The sequence below is a fragment of the Ceratotherium simum genome, chromosome 31 (genome assembly GCF_057802395.1).
Source record: "Ceratotherium simum simum isolate JZ-2026a chromosome 31, ASM5780239v1, whole genome shotgun sequence".
Taxonomy (NCBI): domain Eukaryota; kingdom Metazoa; phylum Chordata; class Mammalia; order Perissodactyla; family Rhinocerotidae; genus Ceratotherium; species Ceratotherium simum.
This window is the reverse complement of record NC_141930.1, coordinates 8,181,544-8,195,939: the sequence shown is the minus strand read 5'-3', so window position 1 is coordinate 8,195,939 and position 14,396 is coordinate 8,181,544. Positions and strand designations below refer to the sequence as shown.

The following is a 14,396-nucleotide window of genomic DNA, read 5'->3' as shown; positions in this document are numbered from 1 at the left end:
AACCCTGCCAAGAGGCAAACATTACTGTGAGGTTCAATATGTCACTCCATCATCATCTGTTTATACTTCCTCACAAGGAAGTATATTATTTTATTCTTCACGATATATCTATCATTTTTCTTTATTTATTAATCTCACTAATTAAATAATCAGCAAAGGTCAGAGGATCTCACCTCCTTATCCCTGTCTGGTCCTCACTTGTCCTGGTGACACCAACAGTGATAAAATGCCCTCCAGGGTTACCTGGGCAGGAGGCCTCTTAAAAGAAAGAGGGGATAATTAAATGGGAGGGGGAGTGAAGAGGGAAGGGGGTCACCATCTGAACTCCTGTAGCTGCTTGGTGAGGTGGGCACCCAAACTAGGTCATGCACAGAGAAAAGAAGACCCAGATCAGATCTCAGATCCAGGTTTTTGGTGTGTGTGGAAAGAGGGAGATGTAAGAAAGTGCACCTGGGGATGAAGAGAAAGCAACAACATGGGTCACTGGAGAATGTACCTGCTCAATAACTATCCTGATGAGTTTTCTGCCTGTCCCCAAATGAATATGTGGCCATTCAACCAGTAAAGAACACCTCTTGAATCTTACTTATGTACAGTAGACATGCATGCACATGTGCTAGAATGGACCAATCTCTCTGTTAATTTGGTCTGGTTTTGCTTCCTCCAGATCTTTCCCGTCACTCCCTCCTGTCCTCCCAGATCTCAATTCCTTCTAGCTTCCTCTCTTTAACTCCCTTTCTCTCACTTTTTATCTAACCTGCTAAAATGTGCAACTTATGTCCTCTGTAATAAGGAACATACACTTCAGAGTTCTGTTTCAACCTTTCATTCATTTACATTTTGTGAAAGAGAGCAAAGCAGTGTCCCCGGCAATATTGATTTTGCAAGATGCTCTAATTATTATTCAAATTAAAAGAAGCATTAAGAGGAAATTCAGAAAATGAAAGATACTAATCGAGAGCCTTTTATTTCAGCCTACAAGGAAAAAATGAAGGAGCTGTCCATGCTGTCACTGATCTGCTCTTGCTTCTACCCAGAACCTCGCAACATGAACATCTATACTTACGATGGTGAGTGGCCCACAGCAGAGATGCCCCTGCTGGCTAGACCGTTTGGAAAAGTTTGGATACATTTGTTTCTCTGTTGCAGCTCCTGATATAATTAAATCAATATTTTATAGATTTCCCTATGGACTTGCTGTGTCTAGCTAATAGGTCTTATTGATTGCCTATTGCTCTAAACAGTTTGAGTTTGATGCTAATAAGAGCACATTAACGTCTCTTAAGAAACATGGCTGAATTGTCGTGGCTGAATTAGCAGCTGCATCCAGCATATCAACATCCACAATACGTCCAAGGCTTTTCTTTGCAAGTAATATTACATGCTAATCTGTAATTAGAGCAGATCATAATTTGCAACAAAATGCGTTATACTAAGAAAACTTGGGAGAGGAAATCAACAACCATCCCAGTTTTTGCTTTTTTGTAGTCTTTATAAAGTTCCCATACTTTGTGCGTGTGTGTCAACAACCTAATAAGTCCCAATAATAAAACTGACTTATGACTGAGACCCCAAATAAAGATGTAAGAAAAGCCTAAAGAATTGGCATGGCTATGAACTTTTTTGCAGTGCAGCCCTTTCTGTTTGATTTATCCTGATTCATTCTACTCAATTTGGTTTCCTTGCTGGCTCTGCCACTGTCCGCGTGACCTCAGCAAGTTACTTAGATTCTCTGAGCCTTATTTTATTTTAGTATCTTCCTCCCAGGGTTGCTATGGGGTTTAAATGGTTTAATGCAAGTCAAATGTGGGCCTGGCCCCATTTCTCTCAGAAATGGTAGCCATCCTTCTCAACAACACCATCCTCACTTAATTCAGTCAATTTAATCAAAATGTTTGCCACAGATACATATATGTAGTGGATATAGCTGAGGTGTATTTGGCTACTTCTTTCGCTCACAGTTGTTTTACGTTTCCACATATGTAAAGAAAGGCATTAAAGATAAGGTGAAGGGACCTGTGGCAGTTAATCCCTTCTGTGCCTTTAAAGCGTATTCCAGGTCTCAAAGGTGTTTTCCTCCCAGTCATTCTATCATGGCACAAGCATCATAAATGCAAATTAACTGTTCCCTAAGGAAATGTCCTTCCTGTGAAAGGTTTCGGTTTCGGAACAAAACTCTCATTAGAATGCAGGCCCAATGCCTACTTTGTGTAAATTCATTCAGTCAGCAAATAAACTAGACAGATCCCTAATCTGCTAGATGTCTTGGAGACTAGTAATCTAGCTACGTTCCTTATGAGATCCTAATATCTCACTATGTGCTGTCACTGAGTCTCCAAAGATGAGCATGGCCTGGGCCTCTCCTTCAAGGAACTCGGGGCCTAGTAGAAGAGCCTTACGATATACAAGTAGTCAGTGAGGAGAACACAGTGTGCTTACGTGCTGAGACAGAGGTTATACTCTGTGTCCTGGAAGGACAGAGAAGACGACGAGGATGATTTCTGCCGGTTTAGGAATTGAGAAAGGAGAAGAAGAAAACCAGAAGTTATGCATCAACTGAGTCTTAGAAGTTGATTGACAATTCAACATTGCTTGTGTGCTGCTTCCTAAAAGAGTCGGTAGAGAATTTCAAATTTCCAAGGCCTTTAACCTTGCCTTGCATTTCTATATGAAATAGTAACTCAAAGTGTATATCGCAGACTAACATTATAAGAAGAGATTAATAATAATAATAATTAGTAGTAGTATTAGTTCTTGTTTATATTTATAAACACTAAATGCAATAGCCTGTGCTTTATGTTTAGAATCCTTTATCTTTTTTTTTTTTTTGGAACATCTTTAAATTTAATTTTTTTAAACAGCTTTATTAGATACGAAATACTGCACATATTTAATATATACAATTTGATGAATTTGGACAAGTATCCTTTATCTTTTAATCTCCACAACAGGCTCTTTTTATTTCCATCTCTTTAATGAGTAACTGAAAGCTTAGAGAAGTTAATTCCCTTTCCCCGGGTATCGCGTATCGCGCAGCTAGCAGACTATTTGCATGCAAATACAGGTAATTCTGATTCCAGCGTCTCTAACCCAAGCCATTTAAAATCCCATCATCTCATCAAAGAAGCTGTTTTTATTTGCCCGTGTTCTCTTGAAATCCTTTTCCATAAACTTACATAATTTTTATAGAATTGTATTTAAGATATAAGTATAAATTTGGATACCTTCAGGAAAATGCAAAACATTTTTACATTTGTGAAAAAAAAAACCCCACATCATTTCCAATATATTTTTTGAATTGATTTTGTCTTGAGTGTTTAAGGCTGTAAGGTCAGTTCCCGTTCACCTGGGGTTTTCTTTGACCGCAACCTCGAAGTGCACTAACCAGGCCGCTTAAAGAAAATTGACGGAGCCTAGTATTCACATCAAGAGAAGTGATATTTCTTCTCTGCTCTGCTTTAGTCGGAACTCGCCTGGAGACCTGGCCAGCTCTGCTGCCACAGTTTAAAAGGGACGTTAATAAATTAGAGAGTGCTTCGGGGTTAGGAGGCAATGCGGTGGTAAAGATCTAGAAACAGGTCACTTCAGGGCGCTGAAGATGTCTTAGCTGGCAGGGGAAAAACTTGACGTGGAAAATCATATTTTCAAATACTGTTTCACATACTATTTTCAAATACTTGAAAGGTGGTGATGCACAACAGAGCATGGCCTAACTTTGGGTATGTTCATAGAACAAAACACAGACCAGTGGGTTAACATGAGAGAGGTGCAGTGTGGAGCTCAAAATAAGGAACATTCATCTAAAACTGAGAGTTGTCCAAAGTGCTCTTTAAAAAATCATTATATTTTACCATGTTATAATTTATGTAATTATAAATGTCCTAGCAGATGCTAGCTATCACTCTATTTTATATTGTAAATGATATTATTTTATATTATAAGTCATATTATGAAACGTTAAAACTTGAAGGTCTGATAATCTGCTTATCTTTCCCACGTAAGTCTCTGGTGAAAAAAATGGCTAACCGTTCTTCAGTTCTTAAGCATCTTTTAAATGCACACAGTGTATAAATTATATAAGCAGATGTTGCCCCCTCTCTCCTCCACCAAAATGCCTCTTGCCCTGGCCCCTCTCTACAGCTGAGGTTTCCTGAAAGAGGACTTTCTCAGTAGCAACAAAATAGGAGCAGATATCACAGTGGGATCTCGTCTTATTGTCCCCATTAGACTGTAAGCATTTTGACGACAGGGACCTCATCACAGATTCCTCCCCAGAGTGGACACTATACATGCTTGACGACAGATCAACACACATCCTGAAGGGCAAAACAGGAACCAGCAGGACGTTTTGCATATTAGCATTGACGTAGCCAAATATTTCCAACCGTTCAGGGAGCTATGTTGGTTCTAACAGCTCCTGTGATTTCCAACCATGGGATTATATATCAGAACTGGACAACTTTGTTATTTTCCTCATCACTTAGCCTAGAAATGCCTCTAGCCGTGGTATTTCCAAAAATAAGTTAATAAATCTAAATCTATGCTACTTGATTTTCATGTGAAGCTCATATTTATTCAAAAGGAAAATAAAGTTTAGTTTACAATCAATTCAGGCTATTTTTTCCTAAGCATCCCTACCATTATTCAACTCTCTATAGACATTGTTGGATTTCCCAACACTGTAAATATTTATTCTGTTAAAATATATTCATAATTATACTAAAGAGGTCGGATTTGTTCAAAACAATGTAGAGCAAATGATCACGTAGCATTGTATTGTTGTTTGACAGAATAACAATGCGACTTTCGATTGTCAGAATTCAAATTATTAAAATAAGACCATGATGCATATGCTGTATGCTTAACATTCTCAAATATTCCTTTCTTAGATATGGAAGTGAAGCAGATCAACAAACGTGCCTCTGGCCAGGCTTTTGAGCTGATCTTGAAGCCACCATCTCCCATCTCCGAAGCCCCACGAACTTTAGCTTCTCCAAAGAAGAAAGACCTGTCCCTGGAGGAGATCCAGAAAAAACTGGATGCCGCAGAGGAAAGAAGGAAGGTAACTTTTTCCATAGGTGTTTTAGTTCTTCTCTCTTCTCCCTCTCTTCCCTTCTCTCCTCCCCTCTCCTCCCCTCCCCTCCTCTCTCTCTCTCTCTCTCCCTCCCTCTCTCTCTCTCTCTCACACACACACACACATACACACACACACACACACACAAAATCCTAGCAGAGATCCCCTAAGACAGTGACACCTGAATATGTGTAGGTCTTCAACAGACAACAGACACTAGCCATGCTAGTTCAAGTAAAAACTGCTGCTTTTAGACTAGCTAAAGCCAAAGATCTCAGACACCAAAAGAGCTTCAGTGCCCTAGTGCCCTTCCCCCTATCTGGGCTCCTTTATCATACAAGTCTCCCTGCCTAGTCCATTCCCCACAAAGGAGAAAACAGAGCCTTAGGTAAATTAACTCCAGGGCTTGGGGTGGGGAGGGGCACAGGAGTGGTGAGTCCTCCCTCTGAGGGTCCATGTCCTGCCCCCAGTGTAGTGTGTGGTTTTCCTTGGAACTAGAAACCACCAGATCCTCCCTCGGAGATATTTCCTGCCCAGATGCTGTTCACACCAGGATAAGCAGCAGGAACTTGCTCCTGTGCTCCTCAAGGCCTCACTACCTGCCCTTGAAGTTTCTCCTTCCAAGATCAGGACCCTCTCTGGGATCTCTGAGTATCTTTCTCTACCCATTTCTAAGCCTTGTGGCATTTTTTTCTTTTTTCCATCGGTCCCTGTTTGTATTAGAGAACTTTTCTTTGCTAAATCTTTAATTTCCCACAATCAGATGACTAAGAAAAATCAAGGGTATTAAAAATGGAGGGCACTCAGAAATCCCAAGGACTCTATACATAGAGACAGAAGTTATGTCTGAATATATCTGTGCCAGCTATGTGCTTATGGGAGTCCATCCCATCAAGATGCTCGTGATCAACCCAAATGGAATTATTTTAGGTAACTCATTCCCACATTGTATTTTCCACTGACTTTATCAGGATATATTTTTAGAATCATGTAGTCACTAAAGATATGCTCCATGTACCGTCTTATGATTTAAATGGAAACTCTACATTTATAATAAATTTTTATTTTATTAAGATGTCTATAAAAAGTTAGCCAACACATTAAACCCTTCTATGTTGAATGGTTACAAAGAGAATGAAGATAGTCCTTCTCCTAAAGACTGAATTCTCTAACAAGGAGCGCAGGACAACTCCAAATGTGTGTGTATGTGTATGTGTATATATACACACACATATATACACACACATATGTAGTATCAAATAACAAGGCTCAAAGATTAGAAGTCCTCAGATTAAATTTTCTAAACCAGAAAATATTTTTTGTTTTAACCTTCGTGGTTGAAAAATCTTCCTATGTCATGTAACATACTGATCATAATTTCAATTTTCACAAAAGAGTGAGGTTCTCCAAGTGTCTGGTGAGTATTTCTTTACATATATATTTGCCGTATTTGACCAATTGCTGTTGTTATAGATATGGATTTTAAAAGGAGGAAACTGAGCTACTAACCCAAGTATATGTACAGGAAATTGCTTTAAAAATATTCATCAGCTTTTTTTAATTGATATTTATAGCTTTCTTCTTATGGTAAAGCTAAATTAACTTATTCATAGTTACAGTCCATCAGAACTTTGCTGCCAACAGATATAAATAACTAACTACAACAGCAGAGAGTGTGTGGCACTCAAGGCAGGTTAAGTTCTCACCCAAGGGAACTAGGTTTCAAGGTAATGTATTTAATTTGAAGGAAATTATTAAAAGAAAAGAAAAAACAACATAGAGATGGTCAAAATTAACTCAGTGTTCTCATAAAACTCCCTGAGTTAACTAATTACTGATTCTGGTAAAATTCCTGCACCCTGACAACAATAAATTATCAACAATTATACATTTATACAGTTGAATTATACTAGAAATTGTATATGGCTAAAAGACATTTACAAATATAATCACCCAGCATTACGACACTCAGGAAAAATGCCCTTTGAAACCCTTTAAAATCAGTCTTCCTTCACATTTCTGGTATTACTTGTTAAAATTTTCAAGGCAAAAATCATTATATTGATTATGTCCTGGTAGAAGGGTTTTAATTAGAAGAAAATATAACTAATTAACAGAAAGTGCCAACTTAAAAAATCATTAATTGATTTTATTCTATTGGGTTGTAATAACTTAATTAGCACTCATTTGAAGAACTGTTAGTTCTCTTTAAAGAGCCTTCAGCAAGTGCATATATCTCAGTAATTATCTTAGTGAGGCCGTGCATATAACCAAAACCCAACTCAACCAGCTAAAACAAAAAGGGGGTAGGTGACTAAAAAGTCTAGGAGTGGCTGCAGCTTCAACATCAGTTGTACCCAAGAGATCAAGTAATATTGTCAAAAAACTTTTTTTTATATCTATCATCTCTTCCTGCACCTAGGTGGTTTCAATATCAAGAAAGGTTAGTTTCAAATGGTCAGTCCCAAATTATTTCCCTCACAAATTAGCAACTCCAGCAGAAAGAGAGCTTCTGTTTCCTAATAGTTCTAACAAAAGTGCTGGAATTCAGTCTCAGTGGCCTGTCCTGGGTCACATGCACTACCCTGAGCCAATCGTGGTGGCCAAGGGGACGCAGTGCTTTGATTGGCTAGCCTGGATCACATGATCACCACTGACCTGCAGAGGAGTTGAGGTGAGATCCCTGGGTTGAGATATGTGGAGCAGTGGCACCCCAAAAGAAAACTGGGGTATTCTTACAAGAAGAAGGGGAAATGGATCTTAGGCAAGCACAATGACAGATCTCCACAATTTTTATCTGTAAATGTTTGGTGTTATGGTAACAATTAGAATAATTATTTAGCTCATACACTATTCAATTTGTAATTCCCTTCTTTAGCCCTGCCAACATCCTCTGTGGTTATTTTCATATAAATAGAATGAAAAAAGCACTATGCAGCAATAGAGAACAGCACTGTCCCATAGAAATATAATGTGAGCCACGTTTGTATTTTAAATTGTTCTAGCAGTCACATTTAAAAATTTTTAAAAAACATGAAAATAGGCATATGCGGCTAGTAGCATCTGAGTTGGTCAGCACAGATACAGAAAACTAGGCCAGGAAACTTCTGGTGAACAACGGGGCATCTTTATGTGTAAGTTTTTCAAATTGGTACCAGATAATTATTCGGATTCAACTTTCCTTGGTTTCTTTACGTATTCTTTAAGAATAGCTTTCACATAGAAACTCAGAAAGTTCAAAAGAAATTTTCATGCTATGATTTCAGTCCTTACATTATCAGAACCAACTCTGGTGAGGTTTAGGACCTGCTGTAAGTAACAGGATCTTCTAAATCCCACGCTGTCTTCCTTGGCTACCTAGGGTCTCAGTTTACGTGTCAATTCCTCACCGTGGAGAGGCCAAAGCCAGTTCTTATCTGTGATTCTCTCTCACGGTACTCAGGTTTGTTTTTCCTTTGTTGCACTTAGCACCACTGGTAAGCATATATTTATCTGCATATTTATTTAACTCTATATCCCCTCATTAGGGTATAAACTCCATGAAGATAGGGTTGTGTCTTTTGTTTCATAGTGCCTGGCAATAGTTAATATTACAAATATTTTTAAGTGAATAAGTAAATGATAACTTTCAGAGCCTAATGTTAAAGTGGCAATGTATAACTTGTATGGACTTGTTATTCCATTCTCCCATCCTAAAACAAAATAATAGTCAATAAGTTTCCAAATGACATCTTCTGAAATTGCACTTAATAAACTCTACAGTCCAGAGAATTCTTAGTCTGGGGAAAATCAGTCAATCGACAGATGTTTGTTGAGCACCTCCTATTCGACAGGCACTGTTCTAGGCACAGGGAATACCCTCATCAATCTTACATTCCAATGGGGAGAAATAGCTAATAAATAAATGTATAATATATCAGATGATACTAACTAAAGCAGGACAAAGGGAATTTGTAGTGCTGGAATGAAAGGCACTATTCACATGGGGTGGTCAGACAAAGCCTCTGGAATATGAGAACATTTAGAAAAAGGTATGAAGGTAAGGAGTGAGCCATGCAACTCTTCTCTGGGGGTAGACCATTTGAAGTAAAGAGAATAGCAAGTGCAAAGGCCCTGAGGTAGGAGTGTTTGAGAGAGAACACAGAGGACAGTGTGGCTGAAGCAGAGGAAGCAAGGGGAGACTGGCAGGAACGGAGGTCAGAAGGTAGCATTTCAAGGGCTTTGACTTTGACTTCAAGTGAAATGGGAGGTCACTGAGGAAATAAAACCATTTCACGACTTGATGTGAATTTCAGCATCTTTTCAGAAAAATATCTGCTTAAAAAAGCTGGGTGACTAGAAAAATAAATAGTGTTAGATAAATGGAGAAAAGGTGAAAGTGTTCTAGACTGAGAAAATGGTCTTAGTCCAGAACTAAGGATACCCAGAGGTGAGAATGCAGAAAGTGTGTTTTCAAGGCGGTGGGTAGACCAGTAGTTTGAACTAGTGGATTTGGGTGGGGAGTTGGAGAGTAGTGAGGTGAGATTGTGGAGGGCATTGAATGCCACGCTGGGTACTCAAGCCCCATTATGCAAGAAATGAGGAGTCACTAAAGGCTTTCAAAAACACACAGATGTCCAGCCTAGCCCAGTAGTCAGCAAGATTTTCATTGTCCTGGACCCATTTCATTTCCCATAAGTCCCCAGGTTTTAGAGATTCTACCTACCAAACATGCTACATGTAAATAAGAATTTGTCATCGTTATACTCACAGGAATCTATAACTGCCAATTAATATTTCTGATTATTATAAAATAATAAGCATTTTCTCACTAAATTCACATAACTCTAACTCAAAGTAAATATAAAGCTAGACATAGGTATAGATATGAAATATGATTTCTGATAGGCTTTTAAAACATAAAAAACTTGTGAGTGCCCCTCCCCCTCCATTAGTACCCTTGAAAGGCTGCTTCGGGAGTTTAGGGACCATATCTGGGAACCAGTGACCTAGGCTGTGTTGCATGGGCCTTCTGGATTTACAGCTGGAAGGCTGCCATGGAGGCTTCTCCGTGTGGCCTCAGATTCACTTCGTGTTCAGTGTTTTGACAGTTTCCCCAATTCCTCGCTCCGTCTGTCGACACCACTGCAGCACTGCCCATCTGGTTACTAAATTGGACAATCCTCCCTCAGGCTCCTTTGAGCCAGAATTAATGCTCCATTGATTCACTGGTAGAAGAATTTTGTTATAAAAGGAATAAGTCCTTTTCCTGCCTTTTCTCTCTTCTTTGATCATCTCTGGGAATCAGTGTTCACCTCCATGAGACCATATCATCTCACGAGGTCAGCTTGAAGCTCATAATTTGAAATCAAAGCCTCCATACTGCAGCTGACCTACATAGGTCAAATGATATGGACACTTTAGTCATCCATCCATCCATCCATTTACTCATTCATTCAACAAACATTTACTTAATGAGAGGCAGCAGAGCCAAGCTAACCGTACACCCCAGTTGACCCAGGACAACTCCAGCTTACTCTTGCTGTTTGGACATCATTCTTAGTGATTTCTCCTTTCAATCTTATAAGTGTCCACTTATAAATCTTCTAAGTCTTATTGCCCAATTTGGACAATAAATTATATGGTTATTCTAAGTAGAGCACAGTGTTTAAGAGCATCTTTAAAAGTATAATGGTTAAGAACATATAGTTAAGAGAATGCCTGTGATCGAAGTCTGGTTTCACCACTTAATAGCTGTGTGACCTTAGGCAAGTCACCTAACCTGTCTATGTGTTGTTTTATCCATGTATAAAATGAGACTAGTAGTAGGACCTACATCATGGAGTCACTGTGAGAATCAGAAGAGTTACACTACATAAACACATATTACAAGCACTGTGAAAATGTTAGCTATTACTGTGCAAAAGCACATCCAGTCCTGAGTTCACAGAGATGATGGTCTAGCAAACTCATGATTTTATAAACAAAAGACATTTCTCATTAACACAGATACTGAAATGTTATCATATAATACATTTCATAAATATTTTTAAATATTATAACATATTTCTCAAAGTACAACAGATAGTTTGATAGGTAACACATATGTAAATAAGTCATCCCAACTAAAGTGGCTTGAAAAAAATTAATAATATTAAAAAAAAAATGAAAACAAAGATTTTAATGACATTGATAAAACCTCACCCTAAAATAGATTAAATTAAAAAGAGCACTACTCACACCAGTCCACTGAGATATAACTGGCATACTGACAATATTGACACAATCAACTCCAAGGTCACTGAACCTCTGAAAAAAAGATGTGTTGCTTATTTTTCATAAAATCCCATAAAAGTGGATTATTAGTCGTTGAACCTGATAGACTGACTTTTCCCATTAGTTGGCATCTCACATTGTAGATGTCAATTAAAGTTGAATCCAGGAAAAAACGAGGTGGCTTGTATACCAATGGATTATGAACTAAAGTGCTGGGTTAATTGCAATTCAACATTTGGGAGTCATTCTGCTCCTTACAGAATGTGACACGTGGGCCAGACACATGGGCCACAGACTCCTCACTGTGTTATCCCCTCAGTGGAGAGCATCCCGGTGATTTTTTTCCCCAGGACTTAACCACAAGAGATGCATTACAGGCTTTAGCAGAAGGGCTCATTCTAAAGGTCTTTGAATTTTAATCATTTTAAATTTTTTATTATGCTTCTGATGCTTCAACACAAAGCAAATATTGCACCCTTTTGTTTTACACAGTTATATTCAGTTGTCATATTTTAACAAGACATTACTTGTGACTTTAGCTGGGTTAATAAACTTCAGAAATAAATATTGAAATAAATAAATGGAAAACTAGCACTATTTAAAATATAGCCTTAAAGTAAAGTAAACATAAAGTAAAATGAGTATTATATACCAATTAATTCAAATTTATCTTCCACTTCATTTGTACAGTAATTAAACTCTTACACTCAGTAATACAGGAAATGGTAATGAACCTCTTTGGAAAATGTTAAAGTGTTCCTAAACATAAAATAACTCTTCTCCCCATCCCATTATTTTTCCCTTCATGTGCCTCTCATGTAATTATTTCAATAATATGGAGTTCAGAGTGAGAAGGTTTATGCCTGTTATTACGACAGCAAGATGGAGACGGTTCCTTAGTCTCCCAGAATGTCATGTTGGGTGTCTCAGTTCTGTAAGTACTTCGCCTTGACATTTGCATTATATCAGCTGATCATTATTATGCCCTAATTTTCCTTTTCAGTATTTCAGTGACCTTCTACATTAGGTACATGCTATTCAGAAATGTTCCTCCATAGTCAGATCCTTTTCCCTTGAACAATTTATTTTTAACAACTTTCAGAAAACTCCACCTCTCCAACCTCCCTATCAGTCTGCACAATCAAGATTCCTTTCTGCTAATCTGCCCAAGCAAGGAATAAAGTAAGAATACCTGTTCAGCCATGTAGTGAGAACTTTACCTCTACTCAAATGAAGGAAAATGCTTCCACTTTTCTATATCATGTGTTTTTCTTCTGCATCCTCACACTCATTTCATGTTTTAGTGCAGTTTTCTGGACTAAATGCTTATTTGCTCACTGATAGAAATATTGGAATCAAAACCAGTTTTCTCCCTTGAGGCTGTGACTGGGAGATTAAGCTATATTCATGAGAGAATCAATTTCTCCTTGGGAATAAAGTTAGAGAAATTATAGGCAGTGATATCTGGATGCTAGGCTGTGAAAGAAGGGAAAAGAATTATGACTTTCTGCAGAAATGGAGTTACAGAGACCTTAGGAACCGAGGTAAAGGTCCTCAAGACTATTGGCTCCATGGAATAATTTGTTTGAGTTGAGTGCTTATAAGGAAGGATCAAACCAGGGAGTCTTAAATATTTTCTCAGTGAGGAATTCTTTCCATAATCAACTTCTCATCTTGTATTTTTTCATGGACTTCAGTTTTAAATATTTGAATCATGGATAATTATTAGATCCTGCAAATGCATTAGTTGAGACAATGTGGCTGTAACATTGCCTTCCAGTATGTAAGAAGAGGCACCCCAGATATCAGCAGCCCTGAAGTGTGGCCTGGCCCCAGTTTGGCAAGTCTTTGTCATTGAGCAACGGCCTCACGTGAGAACACTCTGTACTGCCTTCTGTTTCTGTTTCACCCTGTTAACTGTGCTAAAGAAATGCACTTGACACCTAGCTGGGTAATCTTGTTTAGCCCCAGTGGCTGCAAAAGTACTAACGCCATTAATTGAGGCATTTCAACCTGAGCCAAATGCCGCGCTCCCATCAACACAATAGACCTCTCTCCATCAATGATAACGGGACCTGTGGACGTGTTTGTTCACGCAGACCTGTTGTGTCCCACCAAGGTGAGGAATTTGAAAAGGACTGTGTTCCTATATTACCCTTTTAATTCTAAGCTCTTCTCTTCTCAATCCTATTCCCCTGTTGTCTCTTGACTGTCTTTGGCTCTTTCACAAAAGAAAATTAAGAGAATTTTATTGTTTATTTGTTTCCTGAAGCTGCCCCATGGTTTTCTGTCCATTACAAGAGAAACCTAGGGCTCCAATCTTATCCCCAATTCTTGGACACATTGCACCCTTGTTTTGTGATAACTCAGACTTCTCTCCCTCTAAAAAGTTTTTAGACTGGAGGTTACATAGATTGAACTGAATTTTCTGAAATGAAGGATCGAAGTCGTTTCCTCCTCCCTCTTTGTGGTGCTCACTTAACTGTGAAATTCCTATGGATACAGCCCCATTCTGTGGACGTGTGCCGGTGCAGAGGAGGAGTTAGGAGAGGGCTGACAGTCATCAACCATGAGCATCCCTGAATCTACTGACTGTTGACAATCAAAGAAATTTGAACAAATATCCTGCCCACATAAAATAGGCAAAATTTTCCATTTGAGTTTAGCTGCACCAGTAGGTTCAGTCACCATCATCTCCTAGTCACAAGTGCTTTGAGTTTTACTCTCAATAAAAATGGCTACCATTTGCTCAGAACTTACTTACTCGATATTAGATGCTGTGCTGAAGATCTTGCAAACATTATTTTCTTTGATGCTAAGAAACAATCCTATGAGATAGGTGTATGCCTTTATACATATGCCAAAAAAAATAATTCCATGAAGACTTTTCTCAGAGAGAAACTTTAAACACACACACACACACCCCTTTAGTAAGTGTCTCTCTTTCTGTCACAGTTTAGTAGTCCTGGTAGCAGTAAATAAGCAAAATCAATGTAGGATGCTTTACCAATAGTCCCACCTAGAGGCAGGAAGATGAACCAGCCAGAAATTATTTTATTCATGTTTC

At 38.4% G+C, this 14,396-nt stretch overlaps 1 protein-coding gene across 1 annotated transcript in view; it reads left to right on the top strand.

The window, feature by feature from the left end:
• Nucleotides 1-14,396, top strand: part of STMN2 (stathmin 2) — a 51,984-nt gene that overhangs the window by 26,523 nt on the left and 11,065 nt on the right. The window contains exons 2-3 of the mRNA XM_004427136.3: nt 975-1,070; nt 4,890-5,062. Of these exons, the coding sequence (XP_004427193.1) occupies nt 975-1,070; nt 4,890-5,062 (269 nt within the window). The remainder of the gene's footprint in view (nt 1-974; nt 1,071-4,889; nt 5,063-14,396) is intronic.